The sequence below is a fragment of the Terrapene carolina genome, unplaced genomic scaffold (assembly GCF_002925995.2).
Source record: "Terrapene carolina triunguis isolate 2854851 unplaced genomic scaffold, T_m_triunguis-2.0 Scaffold21, whole genome shotgun sequence".
NCBI lineage: Eukaryota > Metazoa > Chordata > Testudines > Emydidae > Terrapene > Terrapene triunguis.
The window spans coordinates 35,736,432-35,761,562 of NW_020664372.1; the positions used below are offsets into that span (position 1 = coordinate 35,736,432).

At 40.1% G+C, this 25,131-nt stretch overlaps 1 protein-coding gene across 3 annotated transcripts in view; it reads left to right on the plus strand.

Moving 5' to 3' along the window:
• Nucleotides 1-25,131, plus strand: part of SEPTIN10 (septin 10) — a 50,482-nt gene that overhangs the window by 17,410 nt on the left and 7,941 nt on the right. For 2 of the 3 annotated variants that reach the window (XM_026647685.1, XM_026647684.2), the window contains exons 5-9: nucleotides 10,152-10,313; nucleotides 11,108-11,204; nucleotides 11,804-11,972; nucleotides 18,445-18,513; nucleotides 22,178-22,310. In XM_026647685.1, coding sequence (XP_026503470.1) covers nucleotides 10,152-10,313; nucleotides 11,108-11,204; nucleotides 11,804-11,972; nucleotides 18,445-18,513; nucleotides 22,178-22,310 — 630 coding nt within the window. The remainder of the gene's footprint in view (nucleotides 1-10,151; nucleotides 10,314-11,107; nucleotides 11,205-11,803; nucleotides 11,973-18,444; nucleotides 18,514-22,177; nucleotides 22,311-25,131) is intronic. The other variant, XM_026647691.2, reaches the window with a different exon arrangement.

The following is a 25,131-nucleotide window of genomic DNA, read 5'->3' on the forward strand; positions in this document are numbered from 1 at the left end:
AATAAGGGGCTCATGGAGTTCAGTGTAGCAGAACATTTTGCTCCTTAAAATTAAGCAAAGATTATATATTTGAGGGTTCAGCACAAACACTGTTTTGGAGGTAACTGTATATAGTACACTTAAAATCACCTGCAAAATATGTGGCAGAAGTAAAAAGGCAAAGAAAGTCTTTGGAATTATGCATGGAGGTAAGGAATGTAATTCATCAAAAATACTTTGGCATTAGTGCAAGACATTACTGTGACTTACCTGAGTACAATCTAGACCAGTGGTGGGCAACCTGCGGGCCGCATGCAGCCCATTAGGGTAAGCTGATTGCGAGCCGTGAGGCATTTTGCGGACGTTGACCGTCCACAGGCATGGCCCCCCGCAGCTCCCAGTAGCCGCAGTTCGCCGTTCCCGGCCAATGGGAGCTGTGGGAAGTGGTGGTCCGGCCCGCTAAAGTCTGGGGAAGAATGTTCCCTGCTCTTTTTTCCTCATGTGTTTGAGCTTCCTTTGTTTCCCTTCCTGCTTGATGACTCTGTTTACTGCTTTAATGCAAATTAAGCAGAGCACACATTCCTTTGTTTAGGACAGACCCGGTTGCCAACTTCTGGCTGGAACATGTGTTGTTAACACCGTACAGTGGAATCTTAAACTTCACATATTTTACCAGGGGACAATAATGACCAGCAAATTGAGTTTTCAAATGATACCTTACAAAGTGTATTTTGTACAAAGATTATTACAATAGTGTGTAGTGTGGAAATACAGGGGTACATTCTGTCACAATTACTAAAAAAAGGCTTAATTTGGAACAGCACACTCACCATACAAAAATGGATATTGCAGAGAGAAAACCAGGAGAAGACGATGAAAATTACTTTCTTTTGATTTTTTAGAAGTTTTGATTTGATTAGCTAGACACATATTTGGTAGTATAAAACCGTTGCGTTTCATACTTGAGATGTAAGACATTAGGCGGGAAAGGAACAAGTTGGTACCAACAAGCCTACAGTAGAACCTCAGAGTTACGAACACCTCGGGAATGGAGGTTGTTAACGCTGAAATGTTTGTAACTCTGAACAAAATGTTATGGTTCTTACAAAAGTTTACAACTGAACATTGAGCTCTGAAACTTTACTATGCAGAAGAAGAATGCAGCCATCTTAATTTAAATGAAACAAGCACAGAAACAGTTCCTTCCCTTGTCAAATCTTTTTTTTAAACTTTCCCTTTATTTTTTTTAGTAGTTTACATTTAACACGGTACTGTACTGTACAGTATTTGCTTTCTTTTTTTTGTTTTTGGTCTCTCCTGCCTGATTGCATACTTCCAGTTCCAAATGAGGTGTGTGGTTGACCTGTCAGTTTGTAACTCTGGTGTTCGTAACTCCGAAGTCCTACTTTACATAAGAGAACAATTAAGCTAATGCCTTGAAGTTTATCCTTTATTATTGAAATCCCTGCATTTTGCACCAAACAGTGAGGGCGCTTAAGCCAGAAACCTACAGTTGCGGTTAGTTTTGGAAAATTGTGAGCTCTAAGGTTAGATTAATTTTTTTGTTTTGCTTTTCAAATTTTAAAGAGCCCATCAGTCTTTGAGTGCTGGCTATGGCCTGTAAGACATGGAAGTTCCTTACTTAAAGGGTGGATGGAATATGGGAAACTTAAGGGGTACAGCCTTCAGTTAAACAGTCTTAATTAAATATGGATTGATCTGATGTAACTAAAAATATAATTCTGTAACACATCTCTGGATGTCCAGAACCGTGCCTTTTAAGGTACACCTCTACCCCGATATAACGCTGTCCTCGGGAGCCAAAAAATCTTACCACGTTATAGGTGAAACCGTGTTATATTGAACTTGCTTTGATCAGCCGGAGCGCGCAGCCCCGCCCACCCCGGAGTGCTGCTTTACCGCGTTATATCCGAATTTGTGTTCTATCGGGTCACGTTATATTGGGTTAGACGTGTATCTTTATTGCCGTTTATTAATTTGTACCCATGTATGGTTACAAGAAATATATTTTTTGAATAAAGCTACTAAAATTGCAAATAATAGAGTTTAGATAATCCTGACAAAAACAAGTGTTGCCTTAGCAGATAAATTAAGGTAAATATAACTGTATCCTGTTACATGCTTAATGTTGGAGTATTATTGCTTTAGCCTTGGACGCAGTGTATTTATAATGGTTTAAAGTAGACCTGTTTAACTATTATAGCAGTCTGTGCTGCTGATTGTTTTGTTAGTCTTATAGTTACTTCATCAGCAGTCGTTCTCTACCATACATTGTGCAAACAGTTCCTCGTTTTTGGGTGGGAGGCAGCCAGTACGTCTCTCGCCCCGCACCGCTTCCAGCAGCTCCCATTGGTCTGGAGCAGCGAACCGCGGCCCGTGGGAGCTGCGATCGGCCGGACCTGCGGACGCGGCAGGTAAACAAACCGGCCCAGCCCGCCAGGGGCTTTCCCTACACAAGCGGCGTCCCAAGTTTGGGAAACACTGCGCTAGAGACACCTTTATTTTGTTAAAACTTGTTGAAATGAACCAATGCTGATTATTTAATGCAACTGCATTTAAAAGGAAGTCTGACATAAACTATAACTGCTTATCTCATTCCTAAAGCTATAGGGAGAAAATAATCTACCTGGAACATCTCTAATATATTTTAGAGCCTAGATTATCAACATCAGCAGTGTTATATTGCTTTATCTTTACTTAGGAAAGTTGGTAATATATAGAAGTGATTCACAATAATTTAGGAAGCTTTTGTCTTTTCAGTCTCTCGTTCTGTGTTTGGGGTTGTTTTTTGTGGACAATGTAAGAATTCTATAATCTGTTTATGAATTCCCTGTATTGAGAGATTTCACTGTCTGTAGTATATTCAAAGGTAAGAAGTGTGGGTTTGTGTTCCCTGCTTGTCGTGGAGTAAATCTTCAGTCTTCTGTGGAATTAAAAAACAATTGTATATGAGCTTCTGAAAAAGTAGCTTGGACTTTGAAATAGATTTCTCTTACCTTGTCACATACAAGGCTTGTGCACCATCTGTCCGTTACACACATTTTATTTTGGAGGAATTCTTGTCTCAATGGTCATCGGAAGATTAATGTTTGCAAAGATGGAAAGTGCTATCTTAGGTACTAAGTTATGGTAAAAATGTGATAGAATGATGGTAAAAGAAATATAAAATGTTCCTGACATTTTCTTGTAGCTAGGGTAATGTACCTCCATGGAAACAGGTCTTTTAATTTTGACTTCCTGGGTAATTGTTCTCATAGACTAAGTCCAGATTTTTTAAGTTTTTATGAGCTTCTTTTTAAGGAGTGCTTTGCTGCTGCTGTTTGTTTTTAACTTGGTTCTGCTGTATTATACTGGTGGGTTACTGCTGAGGGCTTCTATGCAAGTCCATCAGTCTAGTTCTTTGTGAACCTGCCTCGGGGGTATTGCTGATTCCATTGCTCCGTAGCAATCTTCAATGTAGCCTTGTGGGAGATCTCAAGAGGAGTCTCAAAGTTTGATCAACTTTGTGTGTTCGTTTGCTCATCTATACATGTGCTCCCCCTTTTGCTGGTGCCTAAAGGCAATAAAAACAATCACTAGTAGGGGAGAAATGAGCATTTGTGTAAACTTGTGAAGTTAAGAAACTGGGAAATGGATCATTCTTTCTCAGGGCTAAATACTTCTCTGGGCTTCACTGGGAAGTCACGTGCTTTGCAAAAGACAAAATATTTTAGGCTAAAATTCTTTCTAACAGCAGGAACATGAACACACAGTATAAAAGTAATCAGAGGATTTGAAAGGACAGTTCACAGTACAAAACTACATCTGACTCAACATCTGCTGTTTGCTTTTGTGAAATGTATAATTGTTTGCTTGCTGATATAGGAGAAAGGTGGGTTTTAAAATAAAACAGGACATAACCATTACAAATATAGTCCAATGTGCTGCAGTCCTTTGATATATTTGATATATGTCATTCATCAAACTAGCTAGAGAAATAAAGGGTAACAAGAAAACATTCTATAAATACATTAGAAGCAAGAGGAAGACCAAGGACAGGGTAGGCCCGTTACAAAATGAGGGAGAAAAATAATAACAGAAAATGTGGAAATGGCAGAGGTGCTTAATGACTTCTTTGTTTCGGTTTTCACCAAGACAGTTGGTGGTGATTGGACGTCTAACATAGTGAATACCAGTGAAAATGAGGTAGGATCAGAAGAGGCTAAAATAGGGAAAGAACAAGTTAAAAATTACTTAGACAAATTAGATACCTTCAAGTCACCAGGGCCTGACAAAATGCATCCTAGAATACTCAAGGACCTGAGTGAGGAGATATCTGAGCCATTAGTGATTATCTTCGAAAAGTCATGGAAGACGGGAGAGATTCTAGAAGACTAGAAAAGGGCAAATATAATGCCAATCTATAAAAATGGAAATAAGGACAACCTGGGGAATTACAGACCAATCAGCTTAATTTCTGTACCTGGAAAGATAATGGAGCAAATAATTAAGCAGTCAATTTGCAAACATCTAGAAGATAGTAAGGTGATAAGTAACAGTCAGCATGGATTTGTTAAGAACAAATTATGTCAAACCAACCTGATAGCTTTCTTTGACAGGGTAACAAGCCTTGTGGATGGGGGGAAGCGGTAGACTTGGTATATCTTGACTTTAGTAAAGTTTTTGATACTGTCTCACATGACCGTCACATAAACAAACTAGGGAAATGCAACCTAGATGGAGCTACTATAAGGTGGGTGCAAAACTGGTTAGAAAACAGTACCCAGAGAGTAGTTATCAGTGGTTCACAGTCATGCTGGAAGGGTGGAACAAGTGGGGTCCTGCAGGGATTAGTTCTGGGTCCGGTTCTGTTCAATATCTTCGTCAATGATTTAGATAATGGCATAGAGAGTACATTATAAAGCTTGCAGCTGATACCAAGCTGGGAGGGGTTGCAAGTGCTTTGGAGGATAGGATTAAAATTCAAAATGATCTGGACAAACTGGAGAAATGGTCTGAAGTAAATAGGATGAAATTCAATAAGGACAAATGTAAAGTACTCCACTTAGGAAGGAACAATCGGTTGCACACATACAAAATAGGAAATGACCGCCTAGGAAGGAGTACTGAGGAAAGGGATCTAGGGGTCATAGTGGGTCACAAGCTAAATATGAGTCGACAATGTAACGCTGTTGCAAAAAAAGTGAACATCATTCAGGGATGTATTAGCAGGAGTGTTGTAAGCAAGACACGAGAAGTAATTCTTCCACTCTACTCCGTGCTGATTAGGCCTCAATTGGAATATTGTGTCCAGTTCTGGTCGCCACATTTCAGGAACGTTGTGGACAAATTGGAGAAAGTCAAGAGAAGAGTGAAAAAAATGATTAAAGGTCTAGAAAACATGATCTATGAGGGAAGATTGAAAAAATTGGGTTTGCTTAATATGGAAAAGAGAAGACTGAGGGGGGATATGATTACAGTTTTCAAGTATGCAAAAGGTTGTTACAAGAAGTAGAGAGAAGAATTATTCTCCTTAACCTCTGAGGATAGGAGAAGAAGCAATGGGCTTAAATTGCAGCAGGGCAATTTAGATTGGACATTGGGAAAAACTTCCTGTCGGGGTGCTTAAGCACTGGAATAAATTGCCTAGGGAGGTTGTGGAATCTCCATCATTGGAGATTTTTAAGAGCAGGTTAGATAAACACCTGTCAGGGATGGTCTAGATAATACTTAGTCCTGCCATGAGGCAGGGGCTGGACTAGATGACCTCTCAAGATTTCTACCAGTCCTATGATTCTATGATTATTGAACATATTTAGCTATTCTGAGGTTAGCTCTCTCTACTACTAAGTATTGTGGTCCCTCCAAACCCTCATAGGTCTTGCTGAGTAGGGTTTAAGACAACTCCATGTTGGAAGAGGTGACCTGTCTCATAGAAGGAATACTTTCTATTTAGCAAGGCCAGGATAGGGAACCAGTTATGGAGTGGTTCTGGCTTAATTTCAGACCAAATGCCCAACAAACTGGTTAACTACATCCACTGCAACAATGTGAAAGATACCTGCTACTCTTACATTATGAATTAATGTTTGCAGTGGTGGTGTAGCTGTGTTGGTCCCAGGATATGCGGATGTCAAGATGGGTGAGGTAATACTTTTTATTGGACCAACTTTTGTTGGTGAAAGAGACACGCTTTGGAGCTCCACAGAGCTCTTCAGGTCACAGAACTCGAAAGCTTGTCTCTTTCATCAATAGAAGTTAGTTCAATAAAAAATATTACCTCACCCACCTTGTCTCTCTCATTATAAATTAATGGCCTTCAGAAGCCATACCTGCTGTGTTTTTTAAAAAGTGTGTGTGTATAAGTAAATAATATGGAGCTGATAGCCACACTTATTAGGTTCCCCTCCACTTCCCGTTATAAAACAGTTTTTAGATGCTTTTACCTTTGCCAGACTTTAACGATGTGGGCTGAAATTTTGCATGCTGGGCATCTGCTTCAGGGTGTGTGTGTGTGTGTGTGTGTGTGAGAGAGAGAACATTAGCCACAATGGGTCAGCTGGTTCTGAGAATGAGGCCAAGGAAAATTACATTTAGCGCATGTTAACAATACTGACAACCTTTTCTTTGAGAATCTCTAGCATCCCTATGCTTTGGAGCAGGGACTTGAAATTTAGCATGGGGTTGTTTTTTGTATCAAAAATTTGCTTTTTGTTTTCCTTGTGAAAATCTGCCCAACTTTAGCCAAGTGATAAAGCTTTGAAAAATTATAGTTTGCACATGCTCAGTAGAGACTTGCTTGAACTTGGTAGCTAAATTCTCCAAAGATTCCATCCATGCTGGTCATGCTGCAGCCTGCGGCTAAGCAGTACTTTCTTTGCAATTGCAGCTCTGGACTGCTGCAGGCTGGGCTGGGTCTGGGACCAGAAACTGAGAGCAGGGAGCCTCTCTCTCCTGTGCTCTCCCTGACCCCCTTGCTGTCTCCCAGGCAACACGGAGGAGAAAATTACCTCATGTGAATGCAGAGAAAGAAGAGGTGGGACCTGAGAGGGAGTATGGATGTTGTCTGTAAGGGGAATGGGAGTGTGTGGGGACTGGGGACCATTGGGAAGACAGAGATCAGATAAGGAGTTGGGTGGCAGACTGGTACTATCTGGACAAGAAGAAGGAGACTGGAAACCAGTGGGGCTGGGGGGAGGGAGAGGCAAATATGATTGAGCCAGGGGGAGAACTGGGACTGGCTGGCTAAAGAAACTAGGACAAGAATGTGAGGTGGACACTGAGATTAGAGGAGGAGCTAAGGGAGAGAGACTGGGACTACAAGCCGGGGGCCGGGGTGACTCCAGGCTGGTGGGATGAGATGAGGAGCTGAGAGAAGGAGAACTGGGACTTTCTGTGCAAGGAGACTGGTGTGGGGGAGACTGGAACTGGGATGGAGAGTCCAGAGTCAAGGGCTTGTTGGGCAAGGAGACTGGGAATGGAATCAGAAACCTGAGGCATGGAGATTGGAACTAGCTAGATGGGAAGAATGGGACTGGGATGAAGAGCCAGAGGTGGGAAAGAGACAGGGACAGATTGGATGGTACATGGCAGAAGGGCCAAATTTGGGGGGAATGGACAGAAGAGCCAGTGCCCAAAATAGTGCACTCTTCTCCTAAGCCTGGAACGGAACCCAAGATTCCTGAGTCTTACCATTACTATGCTGTTAGCAAACATCTTTGAAACTGACTGGCAAAATGTCCCATCTCTATTTAGTGCTGGTCCACATAGAAGATGACAACCTACTGTTGCTCTCGGTTACTCCATTAGCTCAAGTGGCTGAGGTCTGTGTGATGGATCCAAAGAATCCAAACTTGCTGATGTGGGTTTCAATGTGATGTCACATGATGGAGTTTGTTTATCCAATTTTTTATAAGAAATTATGTCAAAAATACCATAAGTTAAAAGCACATTGTTTGCAAAGTCAAGCTCTCAAAACTTAGGAAATGCCAGAGTTAAGGTTGCCTGTGCAGTCTTAATTTGTTCTCCCTTGTGCATGTGCATTATGATTCAGACTGTGATTTTGGCAGGAATGTTTTTAGTAAGTTTCACAGCAGAGGCATGTGGAAAAACCAGTAAATCATGGGAGAAATCACAAAATATAGTTTTCACTTTATCAGCATGTACAAGAGTATAATAGGGCTGCTAAAAAGCATGACCCAGTGGGGGTGTTGGAGAGCAAGCTAACCCCAAAATGGCAGCGCCTGTCCTATAAGGGTGGGCCCAGCTCTGGGGGTTGTGACCTGGCGCATGGTGTCATAGTGCCACTTAAGTTTGGCTCGTCTGATCCTCTGTCTTCATCTGTAGAAGGGCACATGAGCCAGACATGAATTTCGCCATGACCCTGTGCATCAGGTCGTTAACATCACTCAGTTTCGGGGCCTAATCAAATGTGTTTTTTACAGCCATTTCCAGGATTTCACAATCTCTGTGACAAAATCACAACAATATCATATGCTAATTAGGATAGTCTCATTCAGTGCACAGAATAGAGAATGATCATTTAATGAGTAGGTATTCAATATTTTGTTTTCTCCTCATTGTTCAATGTGTGGCTCCAGGCCTCCTTACTTACCGCAAGCTTTTCAGACCTTGCTGTAAATCCAGCATTATTAATTTCCTCATGGGCTTGTCTATGGTGCTCATCACTATAATATCTGAGTGCTTCACAAACAATTTATCTTCACAACACCCAGGTGAGATGAGGGACTATATCCCCATTTTGGAGATGGGGAACTGAGGTGCAGAGAAATTAAGGTAAAAAGTATCCACTAATTTTGGGTACCCAGTCTGACACTTGGGATCTGATTATTCAGAATACGTAGCATTGTATATCACTTTAAATGTTCAAAGCACAGTTCCCATTGACTTCCGTTGTACTTGTGATCACTCAGCACTTCTCCAAATCAGACCACAGGGTCTCAGAAAATGAGGGAAACATTTAGTGACCTCTTGTGAAAAATTTGGTTTAAGTGACTCAACCAGCCTTACATAGGAACTGTGTGGCAGAGGCAGCAATAGACTCCAATTCTCCAGGGAGCATTCAAGTGCCTTAACTATAAGATAATCCTTTATCTTCCCTCAGTCCCTTGCCTCATTGTCTACACACCTTCCAGCTTCTTCGGCAAATCAGGTAGTACCTTCCTTTACTACACAACCCTGATTCATCCCTAGAGCAGGTCCATCCTATGTACTGAATGAGGCAGGGGTCCTGTGGAAGAAATGGTATGTGATCATGTATTTAAAGACTGTATCATAATGTATATGCATAGGGGGGACAAATTAAGGATGCACAGGTAACCTTAATTCTGGCATTTCTTAACTTTTGAGTTCTCAGTTTTGCCACATCAAGGTTTTTAATTTTTTCTGCCATATAAAATATGTTCCACAACCATCAGTATAAATCTCATGCTTTTCCTATCAGTTAAATATTAAATTGACAAGGTTTTATGTGGTGATGTAGCTGTATTGGTCCTAGGAAATTAGAAAACTTGGGTGAGGTAATATCTCTTACTGGACCAACTTCAGTTGGTGAGAGACAAGCTTTCGAGCCACACAGAGCGCTTCTTCTTGCCTCTCTAAAAAGGTTTTATGGTTGGCAGTGCAACATGCTAGCAGGGCAAAGTTAAATATTTGAATCTAACAGCACAGCAGACTTTTAGGGTACCAACAAGGAGAAATAGCTAGTGTACACAGTGTTAATATAATTTTTTCTTAACTTTGGATTTAGTATCTTAGTAAAATTATATATATTGTAGCTGTGTGTATGTTGCTATTCTTTTCCTTATGGTTATCTTTGAATGGTGATGGAGGTTTGCTTTCTTTCTACTGGGACTATAATACCTTTCTTCCATTCACTTTTGTTCTATGATCAGCTCTGGTTTGGTGGGATTATTAGGTAATACATTACTGCTTGATTATGATGTTCAAAGTATTCACTTTGGAAATGTACACAGTGTTTATTATTAGTTTGTTGGCTTTTGAATGAAACCATTCACATAAGAGTCACTGGAAAGCTTGTTAGAAATTAATTAATTCAGACATTATGGGAAACTGAATATTTTAACATATAAAACTTACAGGCTTGAAAACAAAGCCTTTAGACATCTCATGTTGTTTATATTATTTAATAGGTGAACATTATACCAGTCATAGCCAAAGCAGACACCATTTCTAAAACTGAACTACAGAAGTTTAAAATCAAACTCATGAGTGAATTGGTTAGTAATGGAGTCCAGATATACCAGTTTCCAACAGATGATGAAACCATTTCTAAAATTAATGCCACTATGAATGTAAGTATGTTGCATACATTTGAAAGAATGTTTGATATTCTGGTAGTAAAGTATCCTCTTTACCACTTTTCATGCTTTTTCTTGCATGTACTTCTTGAGGCAATAGGGTTTTGTATTTGTAGCATTTGGATATTTACATTTGTCTTTTTATGAGCTACTTAAGGAAAAATTTAGAAACACTCATCTAGTCTGGGTCCCCTCCCCCCAAAAATGTGTTACTCTAATAACTTTCTTCCCAGTTAGCAGTACTTCAGGTTTGGTTGTGGAGCAGTCATTCAGTGTTGAGGCAACATTTCCTGCCTCATGGCTGTCTGAGCTTGTGGCATGAGCAAGATCTCAGGCCTCAAGCCCTGCACTTCCTGTAATGGCCTCATGTCTGTCACTGGTGGATGCTGAAGATGCCTGTTCTGCTTTGAGGAAGGCTGTATCCCAAATAGTGCAACTGTCTATTGGCCTTTTCCAATAGAAATGGATGCATGAGGGACAACTACCTCAAACTCCATTTATTGTAGCAATCTATGAAGACTGTATTGGATTTGAGAACCAGGAGTCCTTGCGACATGGGCAGCCCTCCGTTGAAGCTCCAAAGTCCCTTAGTGCACTAGCAGGCCAGGATTTGACTAGCTATTGCTCTTTTTAAATGGATTCGCTATGTGAAACTGACTTGTAGACATAATATGTTTATTTGTCTCCAAATGCTTGTTGTTTCTCTGATTTAATTTTCAAGTGTTGTTTTCCAGTTCGTATGTAAGGATACTGGGAAATAAGACTGAATTGTTCTGACTATTTTACAGGGACATTTACCATTTGCTGTAGTGGGGAGTATGGAGGAAATGAAGATTGGAAACAAAATGGTGAAAGCTCGACAGTACCCTTGGGGCATTGTACAAGGTAAAATCTGAATTTTGAATAGTATTTTTCACAAGTATGTGAATGTTGTTTTCATTATAAAACCCACTCAAGTTGCAGAAGTGTTTATGTTTTGATATTAAGTGGGCTGATGCTGGCTTCTGATGCCAGATTGATAGGCTAACTGATCCAAAACATTCATGGCTTGATCTTCCAGGTCCCATCAACACAAATGAGATTTATGAGTGCTGAGCAATTCCGAAAATCAGGCCATCCAGATCCTGGATGTGGTGATTAGTTATGTTATTGCATTGTAAAGGTGCAGCTGGCATTACCAAATGTTACAAGGCTATTATATCAGAACAGAGGAGAAAGAAAGTAATTTCTTTTGTAGATTCAAATAGGGAGTCATGAAAAGAAAAATAATGGAGCCTGATAAACAATGTTTATAGTTAATGCTTGAATTATGTATCACAAATCATGAGGCAGCAACTGGGTAAAAGAAACTAGGGGCATTTTACCCCCAAAAAACTTAATCAACCAATTGAATAGAAAATACCAAGGTTATTCAAAATACTGTTCTACGGTATAGTCATTTGTATATCATGGATCAATATTACTATTATTATTTACTTGAATAGTGGAAAATGAGAACCACTGTGACTTTGTAAAGCTTCGTGAGATGCTTATTTGCACAAATATGGAAGACCTGAGAGAACAGACTCATGCACGGCATTATGAGCTGTATAGACGCTGCAAACTGGAAGAGATGGGCTTCAGAGACACAGGCCCTGAAAACAAACCAGTCAGGTAAGGGGATGAATCCTTTAGCTTGAATGTTGAGTTCATTCATCCCTCTGCATTATGATCCCTAATCCTTTAGAGTCTGAGGGAAAGGAAGAAAAATTATATCCTTTAACCCACCACTAGAAACAAATAGTGCTGTCTGAAGGAAATATCAGTAATACATGGAAATTGTAATATTTTTATCTAGTTATCATCACCGTATACTATATGTGTGATGTGACTATTTTAGAGGAGTACAGACTATTTCTGTATTTCTCATAGATCACTGATGCTTTGTTCCAAAACTGAGGATTTTGATTTATTTCTTGCAAAAACACATTTGGCAGCCCACGTTCTTCTACATGTATGTACACTTATTCTCTATTCTTTTTTCTTGCCGTTGAAACTAATTCCAGCATAACCTTGCTTTTTCTTATACTTCCAACTTTGCTGTTTTGTCTCATCTGTTATTGATATCTGATGTAGAAGTGGTAGTGTGGTTGGACTCCATGGTCAGAAATAATTGAATAAATAACTTCAATCCTATAAAATCACTGGTACTACTTTTAACTTTTTACATTTCTTTACCCATAAAGATTAGAAATTTGTTCATGCCACAGAAAATCTCCAAATAGCCTGCCATAGAATTAAGGGGGGATTCCAAAAGTTCTCATGAAAAGCAAAAAGAAAGAGCTTACTTGTAAACAGGCTTTTTTTGTATAATCGCACTTTGCACAGCAAATCCTCATAATTCCTATTTCCCAATTTTTCTATCTTTTCTAACTTTCTGATCTTTTTTCCTTTATGTAGCCTCTTCTTTCTACATATATGACTGCTTCATTTGTACGTGCACATTGCGTGTTAGAATTCTTCCAGAAATAGACTTCTGAACTGCCAATTTTTCTCTCCTCCCAGTCTATAATTAGTAGTCGAATTCTATTGAGAATGGAAATCTGTGAAGTGCCAATTTACTGCTGTGCAGTAGTGGTGGCCAACTCTGGGATGGAATATACATTTAAAAAACAGCAAAATATCCTGGAACTTAAAAATGTTTTTTAATGCTCTGACTCATCATTATTTGATATTTTTATATCTGCCCATCTTTACCCAGTTATTACTAATACTAAAAAGTAACGCATTTTCCAACTAGTTTTAGAATAGTTTTTCTAGTTGCGTAAATTCTCAGTTTTCATCTTTATCTCCAAGAAGAAGCTACAAAGCTGCAGCAACAGATATGAACTGCAGAATGTTAATGTTTAGGACAACATGGTTTTTGGCATTAATTAAATGAATACCTGTTTTTAGCATTATTCTGTCAAGTGAGTTTATTTGACACATGATCATGCTGGATATGAGAGCACTTTCCAAAAGGTCTAAAGACCTTCAGAAAACCTCTCTAGCCACCAGGTGGTAATGTAGAACATCAACTACCATGAGAGAAATCTGAATGTAACTGCACATGTATAGAATATTTGATTAAATAATCTTGAGTTGTCCCTCAATCAGGACACTAGGTAGTGAATTAGATCGTTCTTGACCAAACCTAACAGGAAGCATATGAGCTTTCCATAAGTAGAAAACTAAGGGTCAGATCCAAAGCTCACTGAAGTCAGTGGAAGTCTTTCCATTTGCTTTTACTTCATGGGCTTTAGATCAGGCTTTAAATGCATTGGTAGCTGAATAATTCTTCCTTCAAATTCGGAAATTGTTCATGTAAATGGCAAAAGGTCTTAGCTGGCATTAAGAGACAAGTTCAGTGATACCACTGTATTGCAACTGGCAAATCTAGTTTCAGCTGCTATTGGAAATGTCCATAGTCAGCATCATAAATGTGTTGACTGCAGTACCTCCTACCTTTTCTTAATGTTGGTGTTCATATAGCTGCAATTTCTTCAGCAAAATGCATATGGCATCTAAACTAAAGCTTCAAGCTGCTTTAAACTATTTCCAGGCCTAAAGTTGCAGCATTATACTTATATGTTTTAACACTCTACTCCCTGGATGTTGATTGGAATTGGATTCTCTGACAAGAAATCAGAATTACAGAAAGCTATAACTGCCATTGGTGTGCAGCTGTATTGGGGGCCTGTTGAATAGCTAGCCTATTGAGAACCCTGCGATTAATGGCAAGCATACTCTGTTGCGACAGATGAATTAGATATGCTTAGCCACAACTATTGAAGGCACCATTGTTTTTTAAGGAGGGAAATAGGTACAGTAAAAGAATTTAAAGAGAGGAATTAACTAACTGATTTATTGTGACAAAAATAGGCAAGCGGGATCTGCATGCAATTCTCCCTGTGCTCTGTACCACAGTGAGAATTACATTGATGCCTAAAAGAGAAGGCACTTGGTTTGTCTGAAGGAAAATTTATATAACGTTATAATGAGAAGAGAGAATTCAGAGGATTCATTTGATATACAGCCTGCCCAATAATGTAACATTATCCATAAAGTATTTGATGGAACTACTACACAAATCATAGAATAAACTACAGAAAGTCTACTAATTGGAATTAAATCCATCAGCAATATGGGGAAAAGGGTGGCTCTGTCCCACAGAGACAGTACAGTAGAACCTCAATAATTCCCACTTTACTGAACTGCAAATCCAGTCATTTCTCAGAAAAATGACCATCTTGGCCACTTCTCAGCAAAAATGTATTCACAAAGTGAGTTGCAAAATTATTAAAACGCCAACACTTTTACAAAATATACAATAGTACATTTACTACTATTTAGCAGTGCAAGGTATTACTACAAATAATTAAAATTAAATTGTACTCAATAAATGAACAAAGTACATCTAGTGAAGTCAGTTTCCCTGACTTTTTATAATTGTTTGTTCACTTGCAAAATTTGATAATCTGCAACGGGTTTCTCAGTCAGTGTAAAGTAGCAAAATTTTGCTATATTTGAATAATATGCTGGCTTTGCTCCATCAGGAGCTTTGTGGTATTGCACGTATGTCATTTTGATGATTTAATAAATACATACCCTCATATAGTTGCCACTAATTAATGATTGATAATTCATTTTGAATTTAATTTTAGTCCAAAACTGTTCCTTTTGCAGGGCAACAGCAATAGGTCTTGTATTGTTAGGACTGCTGATGAGGTCATAGGCAGAGAAAACCATAATTGGTTTTCATAAATTGTCTAGTATGAAAAACTATGTTGATAAGTGTCCATTGCATGTAAGGCAGTGGAATTATTATTGTGCCCCAAAGCATGCTAGGTCCTCTCAGAAAACCTGGAAAGAAATGGTCCCAATTCCAAATTGAAAAGTTAGAAACATACTTAAGGTACAAGTGGGTGTAACAGGAATAGGGATGGGAAAGCAAAGATAACAATGTTTCATGGTTAAATAGGCCAATAAATATAGTAGTCCTCCTAACCTAATGTCCTCTGTGAGTTTGCTTAGTAATAAGAACAGTTAACTGTTATTTATTTGTAGCTGCATTCCAGACTTTTTTTTGTTTATAATGGAGTTCTAACAAACCACTATATCCTAATCCCCAGGGGATTTAAATGGAGCTGGTTGTAATTTAGATTGTATTAATCTGAATTAAGGATGTCTACCCAACAAATCTTATACATGTGCCTTGTAAAAGAATACTTGTATGAAAAGAGGGATCAGATGAATCACATAGGTTCACGACGAGATAAGCTTCACGTGTGAGGCCCTATCGCAAAAGGGTATTACTAAGTGTAGTGATTATACTAAACAAACATCAATCTAAACAGAGATGTGTGGTATACAGTTTTAGATGATAAATTCTAGTTTCTAACACTTTGCAGGGTTCATCACTTGTAGTCAAACATAACTGGTTTGATCATGTGGTTAGAACTCTTGTTTACTAGCCCTGAAAATAGCCAACCTGTTACCAGTCTGGAAATCAAGTTGTTGAAGGATTTAGAATTTAAGATTAGAGTGGAGGAGAGGAGAGATTGAGAGAGAGATAATTGTATGGTAGCTGTTTGAAGATTGAGTAGATCTGCAAGCTGCCATTTAAAAATCCAGAAATCTACCAGGATACTACTTGTATCATGTACTTAAATTACGTAGGCTTTTCTTAAAGGTGAGTGTCTTTCTGTTTACTTCCAGTCATAATCAGTCAGAGCCTGATTCTGACAGGTGTAGAGCACCTGCAACTTCCTTGGAGTAAAAGTTGCGATAGTCAGCCCTCCATTTATATATGGCCATTAATGCAGAAAGTATACTGACCAGAGCTATTGGAACCTTTAATGTTAAATTACTGTCCTAAAGCCCATTTACCACTTAGGCCTTGTCTACAGTACGGGGGGAGGATGGGGGGGATCGACCTAAGATACGCAACTTCAGCTACGAGACTAGCGTAGCTGAAGTCGATGTATCTTAGGTCGACTTACCTTGCATCCTCACGGCGAGGGGTTGACTGCCGCCGCTCCCCTGTTGACTCTGCTTCCGCCTCTTGCCGCGGTGGAGTACAGGAGTCGACGGCAGAGTGATCGTGGATCGATTTATCGCGTCTACACTAGACGCGATAAATCGATCCCGATAGATCGATCACTACCCACCGACATACCCTTAAACAAATGATCATTACCTGTACCTCATCAATTTGTAGGAAATCTATGAGTGGAATTATATTATACTGTGTCCTGATCCAGCAGAAGTGTTTGTTCCTCTCTTCTCTCCTCTGCTGTAGATAGAAGTGTGTGCAGGCAGAGTCCAGAGTGAAGTGACTCCTGGCTGGTGCCTCCCTGAGTCTTTCCTTTGGTTCCTATGTTGGCAGGTGGTAGGAGGCTAGCTGATAGCTAATAAGCATCCCTCCTGCAGTCCACTGCTCACTGACCCAATGCTGTGTTAGGGCCTACTCCAGGATATTTCCTAAATTCTTTCCTTAGGAGATGTTTATCCTCTGGTGGAAGAAAACTGACTGTCACAGGAGCATTGAAAATATACGCTACTAGTTTGCATAGGTGGGGAAAGATACATACAGCTTGTAAAATGGATGTTTGTTTACTTTCTTGGATTGAAGTTAATCTTTTTTTATTCTTTATTTTTCTACATTCAAAACATGTGAGTCTTACAAGCTTCCCAGCCAATTTTCTTTTAAAGGGAACAGAATGCCCAAAATTGGAGCAACCAGTTATTCCTTGGATTAATCATCCTTTTTTAAGCCATCGTGTCAGATTACATTTTAAATTCTTCAGAGCAGGCACTTGTCCTTGTTCTGAGGGGTTTTCAGAGAAGGGCAACAGAGTGATTAGGAGCATGAAAAAGTTCTTCATGTGAAGAAAGATTGGGATTGTTTACCATAAAAAGAAGATGAATAAAAAGGGATATTATAAAAGTATAGAGAAGATTGACTGGTAGATTCTGTTGTCCCAGGCCATAACATAAGAACAGGGGGAAATTAAGTGACATTAAGAGCAGACAAAATCAAAACTGATAAAATGAAGTATTTTTTCCCCACAATGCTTAGATGGTGTAACTCATTAAAACAGGATGTCTTTGAAGTCAGAAATTATAGAGGTTCAAAGAGTGTTTGGATGTTCTTGCTAACCATATAGAGCAGTGGTTTTCAACCTGTGATCTGCAGACCCCTGGATGTCTGCAAACTGTTTTAAGATTTCCAAAGATGTCCGCACCTCCGTTTGAAATTTTTTAGGGTCCACAAATGAAAAAAGTTTGAAAACCACTGATACGGCGTTTACAGTTAGTGCTTAAAAAAGAAAGTGTTGGAAGGGATATAAAACCTCTTGTGTCAGGGTTTAAACCAATCTCTAACTACTAGGGATTAGGATTAGACTGTCATAGGGGCCAGACTCTCTCTCAGCTGCCTACTGTGGGGTTTCTTGCACCTTCTCCTGAAGTATCTGGTGCTGGTCACTCTTATAGATGGGATACTGGACTGGATGGATCATAGGTCTGATCCACTATAGGAATTCCTATATCCCGTCTTTTGTTTAAAGTGCTATGCTGCTTGTATATATAAAGAATAAAAACAATAAAATCATGACAGCCATTATCGCTAAAAGGATCTTAAACCCCATCCTTAACCAGTCATTTAGATACAGGTTGCCTCTTGTTCAAACCTTTATTCGGGTAAACGCCTAGGCACATTCTGAAAGTCCGTTATTGTCAACTTTAGGAAACCTCTGGGATAGTGAGTCTGAGTCAAAGAACTCCCTGAAAACACCTTGCCACCATCTTCAGAATTTAAATCTTGAGACTGTTAACTGTAGTTCCTTAACTCCTGTTGGGTTTTGATACTGAAGAGTTCTAAAGCTTTTCTGTCAAATGGAGGGTTTTATTAATAGAATATATCTGAGGAGTAAGTTACCTGAATCACTCTTAAGGTAGGTTATTTGGATCACTCTCTTTATATTTCTATCAACTTGTACATTTGATCTTTGTGAGATGAAATATTAAGTGTCCTACTAAGCCTGCTTAAATTAAGCTCATTGAACATGAGCAAAACTTGATTGATTTGCACCTTTGTTTTTAGGGTCCCCCTACTAAAGGGTTACACAGATAGCAAAAAGTCTATATCTCACAGCCACGCTTCTGTAGAAAGGTAGGTAGTAGTGCTATAGTGAAGTATGTGAAGTGTATTAGTAAAATATTAAAAATTATTTACCTTATTTGTACATAAATGCCTTTGTCACAAACTCCCTTCCCCCAACAACCCCTCTTACAGAAAGGGTGATAATATCCATGTATTAGATTTTCATTTTAAAGCTGGAGTGCATTATACGAAGCATGTCAGAGCCAGTGTTGTGTACATTTTGAAAAGCATTTAACTGACCACAGTATAAACAATTCATTAGATACATATAGTGCCAACTTAAACTCTGATGAAATATAAACCACTCTTAAAATAAAGCACTTTTTAGATCATTGTTCTGCTGACATTAAACATTGTGGGGAGGGTTGAAGTTATTACATGTTCTGTTTTTGTCATTGTGATTTGCAAAACAATACTATATTTTAGAAACAAACTGAAAAAAGAACAAAAAACTGCTTTTATAAGTGATTATTTGGTAAATCTGGTATCTTCAAGGCAGACTTCTTTGTGTGAATTAATGGATGCGTACCATTTTAGCCAGTATGTTTCTCTGCGGAACTATTCCTAGAAATATAATTTTCAACATATATCTAAGTGAATGAATTTCTAGGAACGGTGCCTTAATTTCTCTATTTCTTTTAATTTGAAAGAAGATAGCGACACCTTACTCATTAAGGTCTTGTGGTGATGATTTTTATTTTTAAAGAAGTGACCTGGTCTCGTCTCATAAAATTATTGATGCGGTGACCTTTCACCATTCCAGCACTAAATCTGAGCGGTTCAAGTGATGACTTATATTTGACACTTTTAATGTGCTCAAAAAAATACCCCAGCTGCAGGTCAACAACAATCATCTGTCTGGGAACTGAAATTATAGCATAGTATCAAAACATCTCACAAATATAAATTCATTAATCTTCCCAACAGCCTTTTCTTTTATTAAGCTGGTTTATACTTAGAGACTTGAAATGGTTGCTACCATGACTTATTTTTTTAAAAATGGACTGTTCATTTGGTTGAAAAAACACACAGTACCTAGGGCAGATCTGCACTACAGCGGGGATCGACGCTCTGAGGTCGATCCACCAGCAGTCGATTTAGCGAGTCTAGTAAAGACCTGCCAAATCAGCTGCAGATCGCTCTCCAGTCAACCCCTGTACTCTACTCCCCACAAGAAGAGTAAGGTAAGTGTAAACCCTGCGGTAACTTGACCTAAGGTACGTCGACTCCAGCTACGTTATTCACGTTGCGTAGCGTAGGTCGACTTACCACAGTAGTGTAGACATATCCTGAGATACAGTAACTTACTTTTGTTACAATCCTTGTATCCCACATTGGGAGAAGAGAAGAGGAAGGAAAGTAGTGTTGTCACAGTGATTAACTTACCAATGGTGTCAAACACTTACCTGTGAATTGAGGAGAGCTTTAGAGTAAGAAGAGGTGAATCAACCCCCTCTGCCATTACCCTACTGAAAGGATGTTGCAGTCCCACCACCCAACAGTCTGTGAGGCAGTAAGCAACAAAGTGCTGAATGTGTGGAGGAAAAAAAGTAGTGAAGGAACTACATCTGATTTAATAATTGAAACATTCAGCAACAAGACTTTCATAGAAGGATGAAAGAAAGAAGTGGAGTGAATAGACTGTCAGCACCGGTGATGTCATACTGCCTGTTAAGTTGACTCAAAATGGATTGATATTTAGGATTGGGGAGCTTTCCTGCCACTGTCATAGAATTAAGTACAAATAACAAGAGGTGAAACTGTTTCAGTTTATTGTAACATCTACATCAGCAAGTTCTTAGTTTTCCTGATTCAGACCTTTTTATACTGAAAATTACTTTGAGTGATAACAGCTGAATAGGATTTAAATCTGTTAATGTGCCAAAAAGGAAGAACATAAGTTAATGAATAAAAAGATGTTGATGCAGTGTTTCAGCAGCCTGGAAGGAAGCCATGAACCTTGCTCTTGATAGCTGGGGAAAGATGCCAGATGCAGCTAGAAAAGAGAACAAGCATATTAAAGAAGGCAAACAGGGCACATGTAACACCAGAACAGAGAGGGACATCATTGCCAACATTACGACTTTGTCATGGTTATTTTTAGTAAAAGTCACTGACAGGTTGTGGACAATAAACAAAAATTCACGGAGGCCCGCAACCTGTCTGTGATTTTACTAAAAATAATGGGGAGGTCTGACATGGGGAGCGACTGAAGCCCAAGCCCCAGGGAGGGGATTGAGAGTCTGAGCCCCACTATAGAAGAGGGGAATTCCAGCATCCACTGCCATGGTGGCTGACAGCTCCAGGGCCCCCGCTTGCCCCCCTGGCGGCTCAGAGATCCGGGGCCCCCCAGCAGCTGACAGCTCCAGCCCCGCTGCCCCAGGGCACACGGCTGAAGAGGAAAATGTCACTGAGGTCTCTGAAAGTCATGGAATCCGTGACCTTCATGACACAATCTTATCCTTAATCATTTCTAATACTTTAAAGATCCTTTTATTAAACTACTCATCAGCATTATTTCCTGTAAGAGACAGGCCCAGGTTCTCAGCTGGTGTAAAATAAATGGACTTATCTATACCAGCTGAGGATCTGGCCCACAAACTCAATTATCATAGACTTTGCTGTCTTACAAAACTTTTATTCAGATACTTTTTGGAAAGAGCATTTTTCATTCAAGCGTGACAAAACATTTCTCAAAGATAGGTAGGTTATCCTTTTTTTAAGATGGGAACTGAGGTGTGGGTACAGGAATAAAACAACATGATCTGATTAACAGTTTTGTTGTTGATATCCTGCTTCTGTGTTTTGTGTCCAGGTGTTTGCTTGATAGCAACTATTTTTTTGTTGTTACCCTCTTAATAATTTCAAAGACCAGTATGGTAAGCTTCAAATGTGTTATCTTGTGTGAAGAAACTAATTTTTTTAAAACCATACTAACAAAAATGTTTTTGTTAAGGAAATTCAGACTTTTCAAGAAATAAGCCTATATTGTGGATATCAAAGTACTTGTAAAATCAGATATCACCTTTAGACACATGACTATCCCAGATATTCAATTTTGAAATCACATAAAGAATCCTATATATTTTGTTTGAGGGTCACATTATTTCCCTTCATTCAGGTTGAGCCTTCTTACTTCACTTATTTCCCCAAGGTTAGCTTTTTTTATAGGGGCATAATCAATCTAACTGCTGTTATGTGCAAAGTAGCATCTCGGATGAAACATTTCAGAGACGCTAAGTTTTCATTGATTACAATCAGTCTGTCAAAGTATGAGAGAACTCCTATCCTTTTCCAACATCTTGGGTGTCCTGCCACCTCCTTTTCTTGTAAACTCTACATTTTGCAAATTGGAGATTGAGTGTGTTCCTACTCCATGTTTCAATAATTGTAACAGTCCTAAACTGCTGTAATTTGAAGTGATTCATATCAGATCAGTAAAGGGCTTCTTGTCAGTTTTTTTAATCTACCCAGGCATGTTTACTACAAAGGTATAGGGAGTAGTTGCTTCTATTTAAGGTTGTTTATTACTTGCATATGAGAAATTCGAGAGATTTGTACATGAGCTGAACAACTTGTTGAAGTAATGTGCCAAACTGTATTTACATGCTTCCTTTATGTTTCCTTATCTTACAAACAATATGATAGAGACTATAAATTCTCTGGACTTCAGTCTACAGGAGACCTATGAAGCTAAGCGGCATGAGTTCTTTGGCGAATTGCAGCGGAAGGAGGAGGAGATGAGACAGATGTTTGTGCAGAGAGTCAAGGAGAAAGAAGCAATATTGAAAGAAGCTGAGCGAGAGGCAAGTATGCCTCTCTTTTCTTTTTAATTTACAGGTGTTTGGAATATTTTAGCAAAATCACTACTACTATCATACCTATTCATTATTAACTTTTGTATAGCACTAGAGCTAAAAGGACACAACTAGGTTGAGTTCCAATGTGCCCAGACCCTGTACAGAAATATAATAAATGACAATATCATTCCTCAAAGAGCTTACAGTTAAAGGACTGGACAGATGGAGAAGAGAAACACAAGTGGGCTTGGACAGAGTGATGGAGACAGGGTAACATAACAGTCTGCACAGTTCTTAGCCATTCTGTAGCAGTGATCACAGCTCACCATGGCCTAGCCATTATCAGATTGCAGTTTTCTGTATGCATTATGGCGGAAGTGAGTTTTGAGGTGGGAGCTGAAAGAAGATAAGGTGGTGACTACAGATTTTGATTGGGAGCATTTTCCATACATCATGGTTGGCATGGGAAGAAGCACAGAAGTGCTTGTTGAAGAGGTGGGTGATTGAGACCTTATTCGTGGAATTAAAGTGGGAGTCAACGTTGCAGTAAAGTGAGTTAGAAGGGATGGAGCTAAATTGTGGAGTGCTTTTAAAAAAAGGACATAATTTGTTTGATGCATTCGGGGTGCGGGAGGGAGCGGTGGATGAAGCCTAAACTAGTAAATATCCTGTTTATATTATTTATAAGTTCACCATTGCAGTAGTATCTAGGTATATCTTTTAAATTAATCAAAAGAAATTGCAAGTTTTGTATAGAAATCCTGCAGGTTTTCAATATGCTTCAGCCCAAACAGCTGAATGTGTGGTTATCCCCATAAATAAGGGTATTCTGGAGCTGTGTAGGGACTTTGAGTTAACCCAAACTTCAATTCCTACCTGCTTTAAAGTAGGCATACACTATGTATCAAATTCCTGAGAAGGATTTTGAATATCTTTTTACTTTCACCCACTACCAGGCTCTCTCTGGTAGTGGTAGTAGCTAATGAGAAATCTAGACTGGAGCTTCTAGATCCTTACTTAATAAAGATATGAAGTAGATGGATCTCTTGAGATCTGAGGCATTTGTCAGTGCAAGAAATTCCTCAGAGGATTGTCTTCCATCAAGCCGTGCTAGCAAAATGATTTTCTTACCCCCCTCCCCAGCCTCCTTATTTAACATTCCATAAGATGGGCCTACATGTTTACCTCAAATCCTGTCTTAAAGTGGTTTCTGATTTCCATCACAGGTCCATTAACCTTGCATTTTTCCTTGCGATGCAGGTGCATTTGAAAGGAATTCAGCTACACACTTTGAATGTCAAGAGGGTCTTAATTTTATTTTTTAAATAGGATCAAACTAATTCACAAGTTGCCCTACTTTACTTGTGATGTGTTGGATAAGATTAGGATCATAAACTCCTTCCCAGCATAAGACTGCCCAAGCAGATCAGGATATGAATGATTTATTGTGTTCAGCAACCAATGGGTTTCAGGGCACATTCAGGTAGGTCTAACGCAGCCTCTACAACATACCTTTGCAGTTTGCTTCTCTGATATATGCAAGATAGTTTGCAGTGTTGTGGCCGTGTTGGTATCAGGATATGAGAGAGAGTGTGTAGATGAGATAATCTTTTATTGAACCAACTTCTTTTGATGAAAAGTACAAGTTTTCAAGCTCAGGGCTGGATTAACTTTTTGCGGACCTGGCGCCAAACATATTTGTGGGCTCCCATGGGGGCAGTGGGGCATGGCGCAGGGGGGCAGAAGGGTTGGTCCCCAGAGGGAGGGCCAGTTGGGGGCAATGAGACAGGGCATGGCATGGTGGGATCTGCCCCGCTCCACACTGCCCAGCACAAGGGCTCTGTTTACAAACCTGCAGCCAACAGATGCGCACTGGTCCGCCCAGCCCTGCGCTGCCAGCATGCCCCTTCCCCCTGGGGATGGGCCCGTGCCATACCACCCCCCTGCCCAGTGCCCCGCCTTTATGCCCAGCACCCGCTCGCCCAGAGACCTCCATCACAGATCCCTATGCCCACTGCCCTCTCGCTGAGACCTCCCCCTGGTCCCTATGCCCAGCGCCCCCCCAGACCACCCTACTGCCCACCATCCCCCTCACAGTCCCACCATCACAGCTGTACAGCACCCCATGAAGGAATTCTGCATCAAAAAATAAAAAAGTTCTGTGCACAATATTTTAAAATTCTGCAAATTTTCTTTGTCAATAAAATAAATGTGGAAGCTCCAGCATGGCAGTGGGGAGCACAGGCCACTGGTTGTATGGAGGTGAGAGATGACCCTGCAGCCTCCCCCCATCCTGGGACAGGGACTCAGCAGTGAGGCTGCACCTGACCCTGACACAACGCAAGGGCCAGGCCTGCCCCAGAAACACTCTGGGGCCCTGCCCCTCTGTGCAAGACACACCAGGTGTGGACAGGCAGGCTCAGCCTGGCAGCAGGATCCAAGTGCAGAGGGACTTAGTGTGGAGAGATCCAGGTGGGGGTAAGAGGGATCTGTATGGGGCAATCTGGGTGTGGGTGGCTCAGTGGGGGATCTGGATGCACAGGGACTCGCGGGGGAGGGTTCCAGGTGCAGGGGCAATGGAACTCTGCAGGGGGGATCCAGGTGAAGGTGGTTGGGACTCAGCATGGGGTGTCTAGGTGTGGGGAGCTCAGCGGGGCAGGGCATGGTCTGGGTGCAGGGGAGGTGGGGTTCATTTGGGGTGGAGGTCCAGGTGCAGATGGGGCTCAGTGGGGAGGGTGTGGGGGGGCTCATTGGGGTGCTCTAGGTGTAGGGGAGGTGGGGCTTGTCAGGGTGGGAGTTTGATGGGCCTGTTTAATGGGGGAGCCCC